The sequence below is a fragment of the Oryza brachyantha genome, chromosome 4 (genome assembly GCF_000231095.2).
Source record: "Oryza brachyantha chromosome 4, ObraRS2, whole genome shotgun sequence".
In the NCBI taxonomy this organism is placed as follows: Eukaryota; Viridiplantae; Streptophyta; class Magnoliopsida; order Poales; family Poaceae; genus Oryza; species Oryza brachyantha.
In genome coordinates this window covers 12,034,451-12,056,195 of record NC_023166.2, presented here as the reverse complement: position 1 = coordinate 12,056,195, position 21,745 = coordinate 12,034,451, and the positions used below count along the sequence as shown (strand labels likewise).

Genomic DNA, 21,745 nt, shown 5'->3' with positions numbered 1-21,745 from the left:
TGCAAACCGAAACATTTGCCTCTAATGCATTTGCCTGGATGGAGATTTAATTAATTAAGTTTGTCATCTAGAGTCAAGTGATTGTCTGAAAGACTGAAACGCATCATATATGGTTCATGCAAACTCTCTAACGTTTAGCGTGCAGACCGACCGAACAGTAAACGGACAGTAGAGCGGTGAAGTTTGAGTTAATTCAACTGTTGATAGCCTGACACGGTCATTGTTCGTACCAGCAGATTGACATCGAGAGGGGAATCTGGTCATCTTTATAGCGCTGACGATTTTCAATAGCACATGTACCACTGTAGGGTCAGAGCAGAAGTTTTCTTTGGCGAAAAAAAGAGAAAGAGAAGAACACAAGGTGACGTCAGAATTCCAGATTTGTTTTGCTTTCGACGATGATACCCATATATTTTTTCCATCTAATGCTGCATATATAAAACCTTATATATGCATATGAATCGATCGAAACATGAGAACATGCAAGGCAGCAAAAAAGCAGCTCACTACTTAATAAATGCGTCTGCGTGAGCTTTTAGTCATTGCGAAAAACGTGGTCCTGATGAACCTTTTTCTAGGGTCCTTTCTTCTCCGGCTCTCTGGTTTTCCTGGTTTCTGGCAGCAACGTAGCACCCTGCCCTGGTAGACATTAGACAAGAGTATTTTAAGGTGCTAGCTCTTTACGTTTTCATCCTACTGCTACTATTCATTTCGATTTTCTATACTAATTTAAAAAGAGTGTGCTAGCTAGGCGGTGAATCCGTCAACACCTACCACCAATTCTCTCTATCTTTTATACAAACACATCAGTTGACTCACATGTCAGTTTTGCCTTACCTCTCTTTGCTTTATATAGTATAAAAGATAGTAACAAATATATAAAACAATTAAGAGAATTTATATAAAATAATGGTAATAATAAGTTAATGATAGTTTTATTTAGTTATAATCACGCTGCAATGCACGATCAATATGCTAGGTTGAAAATAAAATGATACTAGCAAAGTACTAAAGTGTGCAAGTCTATACATTAAATATTCTGATCTCACTTCAAGCCTTGGTACTCAGTAAGAAACTCCTATTTTGATCAAACGAGATATATGGTTTGGTTTCAGTAAATTGCAACAATATCTACTACAACACAAAAATCCTCTATCATCAATAAAACAGGATCTACATGCGGTTGGTTGGTCCGCTTGCCCCAAAATGACTATGAAAATGGACATCTTCGTAGGCGGGCTACCAATCGCTTGCATAGTAGGCATTTTCGCAGGTGGACAGTTAGACACCCATCTGCAATAGGATTTTGTAAAAAATATCCAAATCAATTTCCGTAGCTACATCTACATGTACGCATCTTTTATCGCCGAATCCGCCGCACCTCCCACTGTCAGATCCGCCCAAAGGTTCGACTTCCCTTCGCCGCCACCATCCTCCACCAACTCCCCGAAGGACGATAATAGGCTACTGGTGTCATCGTTGGTCCCCTCGTCATCAGCGAAATTGCTGCTATTGCAGATGTTGATGACAGTTGGGGACAAGCACGGTGACGAACTAGGAAGAGGTAGTGAAGGCAAAAAAGAAGGTTGAGGAGGTTGTGGAGAGTGTGGAAGGAGAGCGTGGAGAAGAGGGTGCATAGGCGGAGAAAAGTGATGGCCTCTAGCGAATAAGTATTTAATGGTTGCATAGCGATAAGGTGGCCTATGTGTAATACTGTTTCTAAGCACTAAGATTTAAATACTTAAACTAGTGTATAAATTATACAACTATAATTTCACCATCACATCACCTATGCTTTTCCGGCTAGAAGCCTAGAACCCACTTTGGCTGCAAATAATCTGCAATATTGCCCACCGTCATTGCTAACTAGGGTTTGCTAACACGTCATCCCCTGCAGTTAAGGAAGTATGGGATCACCGAAGATAAGGATACACCGGATACTTGTAGAGATTTGTGTTTAGCTTATGAGACTTTAGACATCACATTTATGCCCTTTTAATGGTTGTTTTTGGTAGTTACCGAGCATAGATACTACTACAATGGTCCTGATCAAAGAAGCCACGTACAGAAGCTATGCGAGTGATGTATTGTGCTCGTGAACTGTCTAGTGCATACTTTTTAAACTGTTAATCGATACATTTCGTAAAATAAATTTTATATAAAAGTTCCTTTAAAGAATTGAATGAATATATTTTTAAAATATATTTAGTTAATACTCAATTAGTTATGGGTTAATAACTTAATTGCCATCTGGATCACTTTCACCAACAAGCTAAACATTTCAGCTCAAATGAATACACTACCTACGTGCCCAAGTAAACTCCATTCTCTGATGTACGTAGAATTATACTTTTGCCACGGTTAGCTCACTATGCCAGGCATTCAAATGGGTAATTTATTATATGATCTTATATATGGTCAGAAGGTACAGATTTTAGCTATGCAAGTATTTGGACACTTTGGCTGGAGATTTAGTAATAGAAATGAGTAATGCTTTACTCCAGTGATCCTCGTGTTTCTCTCTTGCTTGATGGACTTTTATGTATGGGCCAAATTTATGCGTGTTAGGAATCTATAAACTTTGTGGCTGTAGCTTCTTTGAAGTCAAGGCTGGATTCTTTTATCCATTATCTAAAAATATAGGGAGGTTTTACTAATTTTATACCGTAGATTACAATCATCTCGGATGAAAAATGCAGCATTAAGTCTAACTGCACGGTGTGTGATATTACTTGTTGTCTGGTTAGAAAATGCAGTGCTAAGTTAACGGAAAATTCTACACATACGTTCTTTCGATCTTGGTATAATCAAACGTAACGGCGTGAAGGTCAGAAAAAAAAATATATAACGATGTTTATGGGCCCTAAAGCCTAACTAGGAAAGAAATATTTTATCGAACAAAAATCAGCGTACGTAATGCAGTGATGTAAATTAACTGGTCACTGTGTGATATTACTGGTTGTCTAGTTAGACTACAGTCATATCGGATGAAAATGCAGCACAATCTTCATAAAAAATATTTATTTTTTGATTGTTTAACAATCGTTAAAGTAGAGAAAAAATATAATATATCTTAATGAATGAGAAATGGGTGGGGGGTGGAAGAGTGTATAGGGTTACATTGAGAAAAAAATCGAATGAAAATTGATTGACGAGTCAAACAATAGTACTGTAAATAGTATAAATGTAATTATATTTTAAGAAGATGATTGTTGGTTTTTTTCCGTGCAAAAGAACCGAACGATATATTTATAAATAAAAAATAATTTATAAATAAAATTTTTATTTTCATATTCTTAATTATCTAAAAACCAAACTAAAAAATAGAATAGGATGAAAAACCATAAAATTAATTCTAAATTAAGGTTAAAATTTATTTTTTTGCTTATAAATATAAGCAGTTAGGAAAACATTGGTCGTGAGACAGATGGAGTAGATAACTGCTCGGTGATATTACCATAGATACCACGTCTTTCGATCGGGTCAGGCGGTTAAGGTGGTGTTTGGCACAAGGACTTATTTTTAGTCACTGTCTCATCGAATGTTTGGACACTTATTATAAATAGTAAACGTTGACTATTAATAAAAATCATTTATAATCTTGGGCTAATTCGCGAGACGAATCTATTGAGCCTAATTAATCCACGATTAGCCTATGTGATGCTACAGTAAACATGCTCTAATTATGGATTAATTAGGCTTAATAAATTTGTCTCGTGGATTGCCACTCATTTATGAAATTGGTTTTTTCATTAATCTATATTTAATACTTTAAATTAGTGTTCAAACATCCAATGTGACATGGGATTAAAAACTTTAGCCCATCTAAACCCCTAAGTACCAGTAGCTCGCAGTGCGTACGGCAACGACGTGCCTACTAAACTAGTACTACATACCTACACCTAGAGATGCTCCGTGGTCAATGTTGGAGAGCGAGATGTCTCCCTTTCATTTCAGCTTAATGACAGGGGTACTGTATTGCCGTACCTGTATAGTAGTCGTATGTTTCGACGTCTAGTTAACGTACAGTCTACTCTCTCTTTCTCCGAAAAACAAACTTTTCGGTTTTTGTGTCAAGCGTTTTGATCATTTGTCTTATTTGAAAAAAAAATTTAAAAATTTTAAAAAATTAGTCACACATAAAGTAATATTTTTGTTTTATCATCTAACAAAAAATAAAATTATTAATCATAAATTTTTTTAATAAGACGAAGTGTTAAACATTGTATTAAAAACTGAAAAGTTGATTTGTTTTGGGAAGGAGGGAGTATGCTGTCTAGCTATCGAATAAGTTAAAGTATGTTGTAAACACTTTTTAATTGTCGTTAGCAAAAGGCGTTGTTTGAAGTGAAGACGGAAGAGCAGCACGAGTCCCTACAGCTTGGCGGGTTTCCCGTGCGCAGCTAAACGACGTATCATGTTTAGGTTATCATAGCTAGCTATCTTTTTTTTTTCTCTTGAAAACATAGTTGTAGCTCTTGTACTACATTAAAAATTAACGATTTTAGAGCTTATTCGGTTCGAAGGATTTTCAAAGGAATTTTACCGGAATTGAAACCTTAGGATTTTCTCTTGCAAATATCATTCGTTTCATAGGAATGGATCCTAGCCAATTCCTTAGGATTATGTTGTGTTGAGTTAATTTCAAAGGATTCTTAGCATGAGGTCAAGACCTCATGAAAAATTTCTTTTAGATTAAAATTGCCATAACACTTCAATCATTTACTTTTCCTATTTCTATGATTTTGCAATCCTATAAAACGAATAGGCGATCACGCTGCACCCCTGCATGCACTGTTAGTAATCTCGTGTCCAGGTGGAGACTGCGGACTGCCGCCTGTAGGCCAGATAGTAACTCCCTTGTTCTCCTTTTGAATTTGTTGTTTTATTTATGCCGCCGTATCTACGTGCTACTACCTCTTTTTCATAATGTAAAATGTTTGATTTTTTTATCGTAATGTTTGATCATTCGTCTTATTTAAAAATTTAGTACAAATATAAAAAAAATGACAAGTCATACTTAAAGTTCTTTTGATAATAAAATAAGTCACACGCAAAATAAATAATATTTTCATATTTTTTTAATAAAACAAATGATCAAACATTGTAAGAAAAAAATCAAATATGTGACATTATGATACGGAGGGAGTAATGTGTTTTGTGCTAGTGTTCGTCACTGGCGCCGGATGGCAACTTCTTTGTCAAATTGTCTCTAGGAGAGACTAGGATCCATGTTTCTTCTCTGCTCTTAATGAGGGATTTTGGAGTATATTGAAGGAGGAATATTTTCTTTTTTCCCGTTGAAAGGCTTCAAGGAGGAAATTTCGGCCATCCTATCTCCTCAGGAAAGATCAATCACGCGACGTCATCTATTATATACGACCAAATTTCCCCTTTCTCATATCATACTACTACATACAACAATGACCCTTTTTTCCCCCAAAATTTGTTGATAAATATATGAAATTTATAATACTACCTTTTCAAGTCCGTCCAACATTTCATTTGTTGCTACAAGTAATTTCATCAATATAAGGACGTGATCTTTATTGATCATTAAATTCTCAATTCGAGTATCTCCACTGTGCTCTCTAGTGATAATACTGTACTATCAGTACTATCGGTAAACCACTTATTTAGAGTTCAACTATCGGCTGAAAAAATATTTTACCATCGATAATTGATATGATGGCAATTGATCGATACGATCTATTAGGTTAGGAAACATAGTCTACTGTTGGAATGCATCAATTCTTAAAGGGATCAAAACAATTATATTTTAATCTTAAACTCTGTTTAACAAAGCTAAAACTCTCTTTCTCCGTTCCAAAATATAAGTATTTTTAGAATTTAAATCTTGTGCCAAAATATAAACATTTATACTATTATTATAGTACTATTTATCTCATTAGTTACTTCCTATTCTAAATTATTCATGTTTTATCTCCATCTACCCTATCACTTTTATTTATTTTTCATTTAGTAAGGAGTACTATAGTATTTTATTCTTAACTTTAATCTTTACTAAATAATAAAAAAATGTTCATATTTTAGGATGTCTCCAAATAACCAAAGGATGGACCGTGATAACATAATAAGCTCGGAGAAACAGACAAGCCGAACCGCAAAGGGATGGAAGTGGAACGTACGTGCTGCTTCGGTAGCGTCAATTACAGCTTTTATCCTTTGCTGACCAGTAAAGCACAGCTGCACGATCCAGGATCGTCCAGTCAAGTCGCTCCCTGCACGGACGCCGTCATACCGGTCACAAGGGCAAATTGAGGAGCGGTACGAGCAGGACCGAATGACCGATCGTACGTGTGGCGAGAGCACAAGGGCAAAATCAGCAGTGCTCACGCAGTCACTCGCCCGCAGTCACCCGACCGCATCCTGGGTATAGGTAGGTAGGTACTCCTCTGAAAAAAACGAATTCTTCGGTTTCCGTGTCCAATGTTTAACCATTCGTCTTATATAAAAAGTTTTTAAAAAATTACTCACACGTAAAATACTAGTCATAATTTATCATCTAATAAAAACAAAAATATCAATAAAAAAATTTAAATAAGATGAAGAGAAAAAATTATATATAAAAAATAAAAAATTGGTTTATTTTAGAACGGAGCGGTTACGTAGTACGGTGCAAGGAGACGGCGTAACCGACGGCGAACGCGCTGCCTCGTGATGTTGATCGGATCGGGGCTCGGGCCGGACGACAGGGTCACGTGGTCGGTCCACCAGTGGTTACTGCGGCGCGAGGGAGAGGACCGGCACCGGCCGACTGGCTTCTCGCCAATGGCGCAACGCCTCGTGGCAAGGCGCTACAGTACTACCTGCCGGTTTCGACGGCCGGCCTTGCCCGGTTTGTAGGCGCGGCTAGCTGCAGAGCACGCGCGCGCGCGCATCGGATGCTTCTCCTCCCGGTTGTGTCCGAGCGACGACGGGTCAGTGAATCACGGCTCGGGACGAATCGGGCGGCCGGGGTGATTTTTTTTGCGGCCGCTTTTGCAATTGCCCGCTTATCCTCGTATTAATGGCACCGCCCAGGGTGCAGAGGATGCGGTCAGTCAGTGTACCTTGCAGTGTTCTGTTCCTTGTTTCATCGTTTACGGAGGGGTGGGGCGGTCAAAGGAGGGGCAAGGGCTGGGCCTCCTGGCCTGGGTTATGCCGAGGTAGAGTACGATCTACCACCATGCACGGACGTTGGGTGAAATGCTACGTACCGATTTAGATATGTGCTCGGTTCTCCGAACTATTAACGTACCGTCTGCCTCTGCCCTATGCTAGCCTGCTGAATCCGGACTGTCCACGGGGCCAATGACTACGGCCGCGTTTGGCCATGACCAAGTTAAGTCTCACTCGTTTTCCGCGTACACGTTTCTCGAACCGCTAAACAATGCATATTTATAAAAATTCTATATAAAAAAGTTGTTTTAAAAAATCATATTAATCTATTTTATTTTTTTAATAATAATAATTCATTAATCATGTACTAATCTATTGCTACATTTTTCATATCTAAGTATAAATTAACTTATGCCCTCCATGCCGAACGGGGCCAGGTACGAGTCGGAAATGGATTATATTCCTTCGAGGAATATCACGTTATACATCACGCGCCATAACAAATGCATATCCAAACTCAATTTCTATAGACAGTATAAAGAACAAAATTAAACGTTGATTATCATGCGTATATCCAAAGTGATATTTGCTTTTTTTTAATTTTTGCAACTAAAATTTGATATTGTATTTTTGTGTTGTTGATGTATCACATATTAATTTATTTTATCATTTTTTTAATAACTATATAGATACCATACAAGAAACAAGTAATATCCTCTTAGGATTTTAAAAGAGTATAGTGCAAGGACGCATAAAGAGGAAAGGAGCTCGCCACAGTAAGTGGAAAGGAGCTCGCCACAGTAAGTTAGATTTATGGATTACCGTTTCATCCATTTGTTCTCACTAAGGTGAGAAAATGGACATTACGCTATTCTCAAAACATGGTTTGACTGGAATACCATCCCGAAACAGCGATTCGCTAAAATGTCAATTTGGACCACGCGCACAGTGCTATTTTACCTTTTTCTCCCTTTTAGTCATTTCTTATTCTATTTTCGAAAATATAAAGGACGGGAGACGATTTTGCCCACCGTCTCAGCGGTTGCCGGAGCCTCACTCGCCGACGCGGTCGGCTATGGCTGCCAGTGCATGCTCTGCACGCCGTAGATGCTCGCCGCACTCCGCCGCGTGCTGCTCATCCCACGCCACGCCAGCGCTCGTGTCGACGCGAACGCCGCGCTGGTCAACCTCACCCTCGAGCGCGCGAACAAGGTGCGCATCGTCCACGCGGGCCGTGCCGCCGCTCATCGAGGTACTCCGCTCGAGCACGTCACCGCCGGAAACCGAGAGCACAGGGCCGGCGCAGGCGTAGAAATGGTGATTTATTATTCCAAAATTGCCATGTTAGTTGTGTTGATAATTTACCGAGACAATACACTGCCTGCAGTTTCTAGCACAGCTCTGTTGATGTATAGATGCGTAGATATTTGAGCAATGTTGCGGGATGATGCATTTGGTTACAGGCTCATGTCTTTCCGCCGCCGGCAGCACGAGGGCGGTCCTCATCGTGTGGCAACATGGCCAAGTTCTCCAAACACGAGCTCGAGCTGAAGGGGCAAAATTGTCTTCCCATCCTCTATATTTTTGAAAATAAAAAATGATTAAAAGGAAGAAAATGACAAAGTAGCAGTGTGCGCGTGGTTCAAATTATCATTTTAGCGAATCGTTGTTTCGAGATGGCATTTTAGTGAAACCATGTTTTGAGAATGGCTTAATGTCTATTTTCTCTACTAAGGTATAGTCCTATTATATAACAAGATTTTTTGGTCTAGATACTAATAAATCTAGACATATAGAAATAGCTTGTTTGTTATTAAAATATACCTATTTTGTTTACAGTGTAGTGCTTTTTGGCTCGGATGCTGAAAATTCGGTGAGACTGTATTAGTATAGTAGTAGCGCAGTTGACAGCAACTCCGGATCCGTGGCGCAACGGTAGCGCGTCTGACTCCAGATCAGAAGGTTGCGTGTTCGATTCACGTCGGGTTCAATACCCCGGTCCAGTTCGGATTCCTTTTTTCTAATTCGATCGGCTGCACATGGCTTCTAGTTTCTCACTTAATTGATGGGCCTGCTTTTCATGGCCCAGATTCATTTATTTGGATCGTACATGGCTTCTAGTTTCTCTCTTAATTGATGGGCCTGGGTTTTCATGGCCCTGAATCCTTTATTTCGACCGTACATAGCTTCTAATAGATCTTTCCAATTGATGTGAGTTTGTGACTGACATTTTCATATGTCTGGCAACATGTTTATATTATGAAAACTATGTAAACTTCCTCCAGTATTGATTTCTTATCCTCAAACCCTTAACAGTTTAGAAGGTGTTTTTAATTGACATATCATCTACGTGTCACGTTAACCTAGTATGTACCTAGCGTGACACCTATAAGGCATTGACACGACATTACAACTAGAAAAACATAAAAAAATCAATTGAAATAAATACAACCAGCGAATAAATCTCCCAAAGACAAAATAGTGGACTCCACATGTGGCAATTGGAGAGCGTACAAGGGAGTAGATAATAATGGTGGCCAATGGGTCCAGTGCAAGCACGCAAATGGCGGCGAGCGATTGTTGGTGATCCTCACGCGAGAGCGCGAAGGGGCGATAGCTAGTAGGCCCAGAGCACACGAAGGGAGGAGGCTCTCCAAGATCTTTGCCTCTAACCTCTCCAGCACCATTGCCATTGCAGATTTGCTCATTGTTGTCGTCACCTCCCCTGACCTCAAGGCCGTCACCATGCTAAATGAGGCAGTTGATGAGATTGACACAAACCTCATGTATAGTGGTAGAGATAAAGCTCGCTCCCGCATTGCCTGAGGGCCAATGCCTGATTCCGTGTCTGCTCAACACCCTTGTTGGGTCCTCCTTCATTGACCACCTTTCAGGCTCAAATTTGGCCGTTGTGACAAGCAACGACGTGATAGGTAACGTCGGCTCTACCACTACATGCAACAATCAAGCTCGAGCTTTATGGGGTGGATCCGAGGCAGTTGAACTCATACAATCACCGGTTTTTGTCATCCATTGCCGCTTGCTTCCAAGAAACCAACCGCATTAGCCTCTGCTCATCTTCATCATCACTTGAGCTCGTTTGTGTTGCAGTGTGGGAAAAGAAGAGAAGATATGCTGACATGGTTTGCTATATAGCCGGTTTGACTAGGCTCAATGCACCATATCACCAAAAATTACCCTCAAAACTGTCCAACAAGTCGACTTGTACTAGTATTAATACTTAGAAAGACGTTGTACCTGGTTTTGTGGTTGAGAAATATAAATCACATTGGTTGCATAATTAGGAGGAGGGGTCAAAGGTGAATGTTTTCCTTTATATTCACACATGTCACATATTTGCATAGGACTGACATTCTACAAAGACACTTATATCCAGAACAATTTAGGTGATTGTTTGGTTTTTTATGATATATTTGTAAAAAAAATAATTTGTGAATAAAAAATTTATATACATGTTATTAACAATCTAAAAACCAATATTAAAAAATAAAGTTTGATAAAAAACTCTAAATTTAAGTTAAAAATATAAAATTTGGCTTATAATCATAAGCAAAAGTAAAAAATTGGGGTGAACAGGTTTATGGCTTTTGGTATCTGCAAAAGGTTCAGCCTGTTCAGCGGTACGGTTTATACAAAACGTCGAAGACCTGACCAACAGGTTTACATGCATGGCTGGTTTGGCAGGCATTTGCCAAGGTTTTTGTCTGGTCTAGGCGTCTAGCTATGATCTCGATCACCCGTGGTGACTGTGCCTGACTGACGATCTTTTAGGGTCATCTTCAACGTAAGTTTTATGGACACGATTATCTAGAGCGACATGTCATCTAAAAGTTTAAAATTAGAATAGAACATCTCTCTCAATATATAGTTTCATCTATTATTGTTTCGTAGGTTACATGTAAGACACAAACTATCTAGATAACAGTGCATAGAAGGTTTTATTCCATGAAACTCATTTTATCTCTCTTCATTAATACTTTATCACATCATTAAAAATGTCTATATGACACCTTATTTATTGTCCATAAAACTCTTATTGAGACTGGCCTTACCGCCATGTATATGAGGTTCGGTATGGCACACAAATAAATAAATAAATAAATATATATATATATATATATATATATATATATATATATATATATATATATATATATATATATATATATAATATATTCAATCACCTTGCGACCGCGTGGCCGGTCGCACGCCGTACCCGTACGCGTGTCGTCGCGACCGGCCGGCGCAGCGTACGTTACCCTTCCGTTCCGCGCGCCGGGGGTGCGGAAAGCGACGCGTCGACCGGTACGTCCGCCGGCCGGCCGATCCGCGTCCGCCTATCGCCTGGCTCCTTGCTCAGTTTGTGCCTCTCGCCGTCGCGCTTGCGTACGAATTGAATCCGCCACAGGCCAACACATGAGCTAGCCTTAGCTAGATTTGCACCGAGGCGTGCGTGCGTCCCCCCCATGGGGATCGTTGTCCGTCGCGTCCCGTGAACGACACATCTCGCCTCGCTGCACGTGCGCAGGCCGGGTGGATTGGATCGGCGACGAACGACCAGCGTTCGTACGTACGTGCCCCCTCTCTCGCTGACGCCATGCACAGCAACATGCTAGCTAGATCGATCGAGCTGCAGCTGAGTTAGGTTAACCGTACTAATGACTTTCTACTAGTATATATTACTAGTATACTAACACCAGTAGCTTAGTTTGTGCTACTTGGCGCAACGGAACAAGCTGGGTTTACTGGTGAGCAACAGAAGCCTACAAAGGCTGATCTGATGAGGCTTTTGGAATATTTTCTCGTGGAGAGACTGATGGCATGGCTTGACAGTTCCGACGACACATCAGAGCTGGAATATATCTAGCTAACGCCAAGCTGTGGCTTGTTCTTTTCAGACCGATAGGGGAGCCAAGAGATTTGCCGGTTTGCACCCCCTCTCGATCCATTTCTTTTTCTCGGTGGGGTTCCCTGATGACACGGCAGGGGCTGGGGCTGGGCATAAATTGCACCCCCGCGGTCGATTTTATAAGCGAAGAGTTGCTATATGAACCTGTATACAGTTATGATCGGGAATACTAATTAAAATTGTTTTTGGTGTCAATTTCATTCGTTTCTCAAACCGCTGCTAGCTTGCCCACGGAATCCAACCTAGTATTTCCAAAAGCACTGAACTAACAATTGACCTATCCTTTTCTAGAGTTCACATGAAATTTATCCTAACCTTACTTGGTTAGAGTAGCTAATTTGACTGACGCAGACCTACGTATGAAACTGCACTACAGAAAATCCTCAAATTTTGCGTTTCTCTAGGCCAGCAAAAAATAAGTTGAACAATGGGGAGAAACCCCGGCCCACGTCAGTTTTGTCGATCGCGGGGCAGTGCAGCGCATCGGGCTGTCTGGGAGAGAAACGACTGCTTGTTAGCCAGTTTCTGAAAATCTGAAAAAGCTACTAAACTTAGCTTTTAGATTTTTAGTTTATTTTACAGAATCTGTAACTATAAATTTTTAGAAGCTGTAGACTATTTGGGACAGCTTGTGGCAGAAACAACTTTTCTAAAAGTTGCAGCTATGAGAAGCTTCCCCAAAGAGACCCATCAGCTTGCGCCTGCCGCCTGGTCTTTTGCCATCTTACGCATGCACTATCTTTTTTTTTCATATGTCTAAAATTACCTTTGACAATTTAGTAATTATCGAAGAACATATATAATCCCCAAGAACATCATTTAAAATTGTATAATGGGAAAAGCTGGACACTGGTGAAGTCCTAATATCAATTTTGTTTAAGCAAGGTGAGTATGCTCTGAACTCTGAAGAGTTGAACGTGGGCCAGAAGCAACACATCAGAATCTGTAACTACTAATTTTCAGAAGCTGTAGACCCTTTTGCATAGCTTGTGACAGAAACAGCTTTTCTAAAAGTTGCAACTGTGAAAAGCTTCCCCAAAGAGACCCATCAGCTTGCGCCTGCCGCCTGGTCTTTTGCCATCTTACGCATGCACTATTTTTTTTTTCATATGTCTAAAATTACCTTTGATAATTTAGTAATTATCGAAGAACATATATAATCCCAAAAACATCATTTAAAATTGTATAATGGGAAAAGCTGGACACTGGTGAAGTCCTAATATCAATTTTGTTTAAGCAAGGTGAGTATGCTCTGAACTCTGAAGAGTTGAACGTGGGCCAGAAGCAACACATCAGAATCTGTAACTACTAATTTTCAGAAGCTGTAGACCCTTTTGCATAGCTTGTGACAGAAACAGCTTTTCTAAAAGTTGCAACTGTGAAAAGCTTCCCCAAAGAGACCCATCAGCTTGCGCCTGCCGTCTGGTCTTTTGCCATCTTACGCATGCACTATTTTTTTTTTCATATGTCTAAAATTACCTTTGATAATTTAGTAATTATCGAAGAACATATATAATCCCAAAAACATCATTTAAAATTGTATAATGGGAAAAGCTGGACACTGGTGAAGTCCTAATATCAATTTTGTTTAAGCAAGGTGAGTATGCTCTGAACTCTGAAGAGTTGAACGTGGGCCAGAAGAAACACGTCAGCTACTCTGTTTGCCACTGAGTTGTCAATGTCAATCTATATAAAAATTAATAGAAAAAATGTCATCAAGTTCGCTCTCACAGGCTAAAATCTCACATTAATTGACAAAAAATAGAATTTTAGAAACGGAATCTCGAAATTAGAAATACAAAAAATTAAAAAGTCCATATATAAATATAGTATTTAGAAAAATCTAAAATTCAAATTTAAAAATTATTGATACTAAGATAAAAACTCATGTATAGATAAAAATTTATAACGACACGTAATATATACAGATCACCGTACTAGTTTTATTTTTTTTAAAAAAGAGGATCAACAAAATCTGTAGTGTGTCCTGGTTGTGTACTGTGATGTAGAAACGTTTGGTAGAGGTAGCCTCAGCCTCACATGGAAGCACCATCCTATAAATAAGTGATTTCATTTTACGACGTACAACTTTCGACCAATGTCATAATTAAAAATACACACAACCATTATTCTAAAATGTACAGTAACTTTTATGTTGTATGGTGCGTAGCATCACTATTTAAAGCGTAACAAGAGAACTTATTTATATATACTGCTAGATAGGGATAAACTTTACATATATTTTTTCTTCAATTTTACATAAATATAAATGGTCGCGACGCGGGGACGTGCTACGGCATGGTGGCACGAAATAGCAACGGCGGCACCGAGAGAAATCGCTGCATCGCCCTAGAGCGGCGCGCACCACGGTGATTCACTGCGCGCGGGTATGCGGCACCGATCGACAACGGCCGAACTGGTATCGCGTTCATATCGGCCGCAGAAGGCAAGCCATCTCATGCATGCTCGTTTCTGTCCTGCACTGCACTGTCCCCGCAAACGATTTTTTTTACTTTTAAACTTTTTTAATAAATAATTTTATTACTAAACCTTTGGAAAAATAACATGACAAACCATTTCGCCACGTCAATATTAATGACGTGACATCATTGTTCCTCTTGCCATGTCACTGAGACTGTCACGCCATTCCATGCTAATTTGGTGACGTGACAGCGTTGTTTTGTCATGTCACCAACATTGGCGTGGGCAAAAAGTTTAGTTTGAAAAATATTTTATCCGATGGTTTGGTAATAAAATAACTTAATAAAATGGTTTATTTAATTAAAAAATTTTCCCCGCAAACCCCACACAGCGCTGCCCCATAGCACGGCTGCGCTGGTGCTGCAGACCCATTGCGCGGAATCACGGTGATGCTCCATAGCGATGCGGCGACACCTGGGTGCCACGGTTCCGTTTGGCGCAACCACCCGTACCAGTATACCACGTCCACGCACCGTGAGGTATGTATATTTCTATGAGCTCTTTTCGATGCATTTTAGTAGTAATATTATACCACCAGTAAAACTAATCTTATCCATTGATTTAAAAATATATTTTTTACTTAATTAATTAATTGATTAGTACTATTTTGTAATTTTGTCTTTTGACAATAATGATTACAATAAAAAGGACGATATTATCCCTTTAAATTTCTACTACAGATATTTCTATTACAAATAATATTATTGATAGTATAATTTAATCACAACCTCGGATAAAAATATATTAACATTATAGATTAAATTCTACTAGTAGAATGCATTGGAGTGAGCCCCATATTTCTACTGTTTCTCTTTTCCCATGTATTTTCATAAAAAAATTGCTAGCTTGGTATGGTTCTATTTGCAAAAGTGCTCTTTCTTGTATACGAAGACAGAGAGATGAAGCATCTTTCCATATTTGACTTCCGAAAGTTTTCAAAAGATACCACCAAGTAAGCTAGGCTGGTCAAGTCTGGTATGTTAACCAGGTGAACACTCAATATAGCACTAACTACACATTATTAATTTAGGGATTTCATCTATATCTCTTATATCCATTTCTGTTAAGTATATCCCAAAATAGTTCTTATGAGAATGTAGTTATGTCAAATGATATATAATACTTACATGAAAAAAATGAATAAAACAACTGAAATTGAAAATAATTTATGAGTAAAACTTTCATAATGTGTTCATTGTTTAAAAACCCAATACTAAAAAGTGACATATAACGAACTAAACAAATAGGGTTGCTGAGAGAAAAGGCTTACTCAAGTCTCCTCATTTCATTTACAACAAATTCAACGCACTATGGTTGATCTAGCAGACATTCTCGTCCACCACGAAGAAATCCACCTTCTGTGTTTGCCATTCATCCTGAATGGTTGTGCTAAGCTCACTGAGGAAAAAAATCGCTGCCATAAAATTCTCGCATTGTGCATTTCCCAAAGAAGACAAGCTTACATGATTAACCGAAAAATCAAGCATATTCCTATTTTCCTTTGGAAAATCCCTACACGCATGACTCCACCAAATCTAAAAAATCATTTAAAATACAGGGTCAGAGGAATAGTGTTTACGGTTTCATGTCCAAACTTACCGGGAGCTTATATACGAGGCGTGAAAGGCATGTGCTAAAATGATCTTGATATCTTTTAAAGGAGGATATATATAAGGAGGATGTATAGACGTTTCATGAAAAATACTCATGAATGCCAACCGGCGATTCCCGTCGTTGGGTTGAGAACTTTTGGTCACATAAAAAGATTTTCCACAAAGAGAAAAACATAGCAAGGACAATCAAGATGAAAATTACTCCTCCGTCCCTAAATTTTTGACGCGTTGACTTTTTTACACACGTTTGATTATTCATCTTAATCAGAAAAAAATATAAAATATACATAAAGTATATTTAACAATTAATGAAATGATATAAAAAGCAGCAGAAACACATGGGTTAAACAAAAAGCACAATATTACTATATGAGGAAGTAAGTAATGAAAACAATAAAGCAGAACGAGGAGAAAAAAAATTTTCACCTAAGTTTGTATCCATACAATCCTATATCATTGTCAAAGGACTCCAAGAAACCAGAGATCCCTTTCGATCTCGAGCATCATCAAGTGACCACAAGATGAAACTTCATATCCACTCAAATGGCTCCTTTTTGGTTATCCTTTTTTGCTATATATGATCATGTCTATTCCATACAATAATAAAACAAAGATGAACCCATTCTATATTAGACATACATGTTACATATTTGAAGAATTTATACTGCACCATGAGTACTTGTTTTCGTTTGTAGAATTACTTGCATGGATGAAAGAAAGAAGATTACACATATAAAACATGTGATACTTAATGAGGTTGATTGGGGACCAACCTATAACCTTCCATAAGTATCTTCTCATGCCTCCATGTCATATTTTCATCCATTCAAGACAAGAGATACAAGTCTCACATGTTTTAGATTCGGGTTTGGGTTTCTTGATATCATCAATTTCAAACGAACTTTAGTGTTGATTTAGAAGGATTCTCGAGGCTCATGGGTACTTATTGAATAGCTTATCAAGTCTAGTTTCGAGCATTTTTGTCCCGCATAAAAAACAAGTCACACATTTCTTTCAGTCTGAAACATGTTTGGGCCTTGGACCTTATAATAGAGTCCTGTTTGGCCGCCCATTGTCATGGCTGATTTTCCACATCTTGTAACATACAAATATATAGCCTTCACAAACTTGTCCAGATTGTCCACAAACATGGAATGCTGACGGGGGACACCTAACGGGCTAAGAGAAACACCTGCAAGGAAATAAGCTCAATGACTCGATTGCTCCACTAAAAATTGTTTAAATGCAGAAGAACCCCTGGCCAGTTTCTCATAATCGATTGGATATATTTATGACTACTACATGTAATTAATATTCTATTGGATCTTGTTAAGTTGATAGAGATTTTTGGCACAACAATAGTTTTATTTTATTTTCTTTGTTCTATTATTTTTTTTCTAATCTTCTTTAAGTATGAGTACATAAAATGAGATTTGAGATTTTCTATGAATAAAAATCAAAAGCTAGACTTTTATCAGATTATACCCCATCAATTCCGAGGTATGTGTATTTATATGTTGTTTAGCCAAAATTGAGATTAAGAATAAAATATTTTGATGCCTAATAGTAAATAATAGTGGGAGGGTGGTAGGGGTATGATAGAAAGAAATTTAAATGAGTAATTGATTAAATAAGTAGTGCTGTAAATAATATTAAAATATTTATGTTGTGGAATTGGATCTAAATCTTTAAAATAATTATATTTTGGAACAAGTTGGTTAGTTGAAAGGACACAAGTAAATCACCAAGTACAGTTCCATATATCTTATTAACTCCAATAATACTCCATTAAAATGCCCAATAAACAAAAGGACGGCAACAATCCCCATTGTACGAGTACAATCGACATGCACATTGATTTGATCGAGCAGCAATGGATATTGCGTTGGAACTTGGAAGTACTCGTACAAAGCTTTATCAAATGGACAGTTGTCTTTGCTCACATCTTTAATTGGCCAGATGGAATAGAATTCCGAAGGAGATGATGTCCAAAGATACGAGACACACTAAACAAAAGGGAGATCGTACTAATATAAATCTATGCGAGCTAAGCTACCCTACATGGTTACAGCAAAAGACGTTTTTTTTTCTATAATTCGGGATTAGGCACAAGAGATCTAGAAGCAGCACAGTTGTCGTTGCAGCATTTGCTAGCTCATGGCAGCGGAGCAAGATGCAGGAGCTCTGATTAGTTGACCTAACTGGCCCCCTGTTGCTGCCATATAATTATAATTATCAGGATTTTGATTGAGAACAACATGGGCTCTGTGGAGAAGCCACCATCAATCAGGGTGGGCCCCACACCATCATATGACAAGGGCTTGCTCATATCATTAGGGGCCCCACGCCTGCATAGAGACAAGGCATGGGAACCAAATTGGTGACATATAGGGCGTTGTGTGTTCTTGTGCCAACCTAAGCTAAAAGCTGCGTAGATAGCTGCTAGCCGGGGGCCCCCGCCGGCCGGCCCACTGTTGTGTCATGTGCACTGTGTGAGGGTTGCGGTGTGATGTGATCACCCAAGGACGACGGAGCTAGCTCACTAATTGGGAGGATTAGAGTTTTGTGTACGATGGTTGAGATGTGCTAGTCATGGACCAAACCGAATCATGCTTTAAATGCTAGATTAGCTAGCTAGCTAATGGTACCAGCCACTATATCACACAGGAGGTCAAACTTTTAGGTTCAGAATGAGATCACAGTACTTAGCTATTAGTCTCTGCTAGCTTTTTTTAGTTTTTAGAAAGAGGAAATTGATTAAGAGTGGCCATTGCTTAACTGACCCTCCGAATGGTACTGCATCATTAATTCTGATACGAGTTACAAACAATGCTAATTACAACTCCCAAATCACCAAATAATCTACGTCTAATTAATAGGTACAAGCAAACATGAAGCAAACCTTGGTAGATGCATGCCTCGATCGGTCTCACGGTTTTATTTACAGTAGTCGCTACCCCGCTAAATCGCCCGCAATTAACGCGGCGCTGATCAAACCTTTAGTAGCTCCACAGCGCGGCCTCGTGGTCGAATTTTTGGCCGGAGGAAGAAGAGATCTCGGGGTTCATGTCGGAGGTGAGGCCGGTGTCCTGCGACGCGCTCAGCCTCTCCCGCTCGCCCCCGCACGCCGCCGGGAGTTGCCTGCCGGCCGACGCCATGTCGACGAGGCCACCGTACCCGTTGCAGCTCTCCAGGAGTTGCACCAGGCTCACGCCGTGGTGCAGCTGCCCGTATTGCGTGAAGTTCGCCATGAACGAGGAGGAGGGGGCTGCCGCCAGGCCGTGATGATGATGATGATCCTCGCCGCCGTGCCCGTGTACTGCCGTCGGGTTAAAGAACTGGCCCTCCAGCGCGTTGGAGAAGCAGGTCACGTGTGCCGTCGTCGCCGGGTCGACGGCGCCGCCTGCGCCGGACATGTCCATGAGCGGAGGGAGGACAGACATGGCGATCTCGTCCGCCACGGACGACGTCGAGTCACCCCTCGCCATCTCCATCGCGGCGGCTTTCTTTGCTCCTGCCGCGCCTACCTCCACGAGGCTCTTCTTGAACACCCTGCACAACACCCACTCGTTCTACACAAGAAGGAGAGGGAAAAAAAAAACCACGCGCATGTCAGGCGGCTGGCGACCAGATCGATCAAACTGGCAATCAACACGCCGTGGATCAGCGGCGGCGCATCGTAGCGCGTGCGTACCTTGGACGACGCGGGCTTGCCGGGTAGGCCGAGGGCGCCGGCGGCGAGATGGAGCTTGCCGTGGAGGCGGTACTCGTGCATGACCCAGCCGGACTTCTCCCCCTTGGGCGCCCGCCCCGTGTAGAAGACGAGCGTCTTCTTCATGCCGACGAGCGCCTTGCCCCTGAAGATGTCCTTGTCCTTGCCCGTGGCCTTCCAGTACCCTGCCTCCGTCGCCCTGTTCGTCCTCAGCCCCGTCGGGTACTTCCTGTCCTTGAGACAGAAGAAGTACCACTCCTTCTCCCCTATCCTCGCCAGAGCTGCCAATTCAGCACGAAGCCACCAACAGCAACGCACGCAGAGATGTTAGCTAGCTAGTCAAAATCCATGTTCTTGATCACTGCGTATGCATGGAGGACGACGAGGTGGCCAGAGGTAGCCAGCGCTTACATGGCAGGTCCCAGGGCTCGCACTTGTTCAGGTCGGCCTCGCCGACGGCGAGGGCGGCGAAGCGGCCGTCGGCGACCTTCTTGGCGAGGTAGTGCGTGATCAGCTCCTCGTCGGTCGGGTGGAAGCGGAAGCCAGGGGGCAGGTCCATGTCCGCCTGGCCCTGCTGCTCCATTGCCTAGCTAAGCTAGCTAGCTTACCGCTTAACTGCCCCTTGATTGCTGCTATATATGTAGGATTTGTTAGCTGTTATGCCAACTCTTGTCCTGGAACGTTTGTACATATACACACAGATATGCATAAACTAGGACCGGAGATTCACACACTTAAAAAGGTAGAGCAAAGCAAAGCAAAGCAAATCAAATTAAAGCTGGTATGTATCCATGACACCTCTTTGCTAGCTAGCTAAGCCAGAGCAAAACAAACCATACAAATGGCTTAAAGAATTGAATCAAACCAAAAGTACTGGTATGCAAGCACATAGAACACACAAAAAATAATCAACATGTGAGATATGTTTATGTACATAAAAGAGATGAAAAAGTGCACATGAGAAAGTTGAACACTTGAGGGATGAGGTGATAAACAGTTAGTAGGATACTACTAATTACCTTTTGGAGCAGAAGTAGGTTCAGGGTGACAAGAGGAGAGTTGTATAGAGGAAATAAAGTGGGAGTGGAGGTGGTGCCCCTTAAATACTAGAGGCGAGCTACATGAGGGTCTTTTTAGTAGAAAGAGACGTGGATGATGAAGGAACTGATCAGAGATTACTAGCTACTTAGCTAGTATTAGCTAGGTGAATGCATGGGAACAGATAGATGAGATGGCTCTACAGGACATCGTGGTTGTGTGTATCTTGTACTAATAACTGGCCAAAACTTGCTTCCACACAGGATCAATCACCGGATTAATTTAGTGCCTAGTGATCCATCAGATCAGAGTGTTTTACCCTACGATGACTTGTATCTGATCTGGCTGGATTTAAGGATTTGCGCACTACTAATTAAATGGGTCTTAATTAATGAGAAATTATGCGTACTAAAAGAGCATTAGCTAAACCTTCATATGCGACACGCGAGCAGGGAAGCAACCGAGAAAGCGACCAAATCAATCCTTTCTGCGTCTCCAGAAGCTTTTGAGAACAAATTAGAACAGACCCCGTAGCGAGTAGTCCGCCTACTAATTGTACTCCATTCGATTCGAGTACTGCAATAAACGGGAGAGTTTATTAGCTTCATGCTAAGCATGAGCTGGTCCATCGTTTGGTATAAAATACTTCCTAGCGATTGATAAATAGCAAACCGGTAATTTAACTAATTAATATCTGGGCTACCGACGTTTTGAGCACAAACAAAAGATACATTCAGTCCAAAGTAAACCTTGATATTTGGTCTTTGTGTAATTCCTGCAGGGGGGAAGGAGTACTTGCATAATCATTGCCTGAACCTGATTAGAATCAGGGGTACTTAAATCCTTAAA

At 40.4% G+C, this 21,745-nt stretch overlaps 1 protein-coding gene and 1 non-coding gene across 3 annotated transcripts; one reads left to right on the top strand and one right to left on the bottom strand.

Annotated features, from left to right (window-relative positions):
* The first annotated feature begins 9,040 nt into the window (after window positions 1-9,040).
* Window positions 9,041-9,112, top strand: TRNAW-CCA. The gene has a single exon. It is a non-coding gene; the product is annotated as a tRNA-Trp (tRNA).
* Window positions 9,113-18,916: 9,804 nt separating this feature from the next.
* Window positions 18,917-20,942, bottom strand: LOC102709553 (NAC domain-containing protein 92-like). Of its 2 annotated transcripts, none has more exons than XM_006652303.3 (4): window positions 20,878-20,942; window positions 20,270-20,487; window positions 19,841-20,139; window positions 18,917-19,718 (listed from the first exon to the last, which is right to left on the bottom strand). In XM_006652303.3, the coding sequence occupies exons 2-4, from the start codon at window positions 20,439-20,441 to the stop codon at window positions 19,146-19,148; spliced, it is 1,044 nt and encodes a 347-aa protein (XP_006652366.2). In that variant the 5' UTR covers window positions 20,442-20,487; window positions 20,878-20,942; the 3' UTR covers window positions 18,917-19,145. The 2 variants fall into 2 exon arrangements, with proteins under 2 accessions (XP_006652366.2, XP_015691663.2); XM_015836177.2 differs by having other exon boundaries at window positions 20,270-20,490; window positions 20,878-20,924.
* Window positions 20,943-21,745: the final 803 nt, after the last annotated feature.

Coding starts and splice junctions, on each gene's coding strand:
- LOC102709553 (XM_006652303.3), bottom strand. CDS start 20,441: ATGGAGCAGCAGGGCCAGGCGGACATGGACCTGCCCCCTGGCTTCCGC. Junction 20,140..20,269: donor CGAGCCCTGGGACCTGCCAT/GTAAGCGCTGGC, acceptor CTGAATTGGCAG/CTCTGGCGAGGATAGGGGAG. Junction 19,719..19,840: donor GCAAGCCCGCGTCGTCCAAG/GTACGCACGCGC, acceptor CTTCTTGTGTAG/AACGAGTGGGTGTTGTGCAG.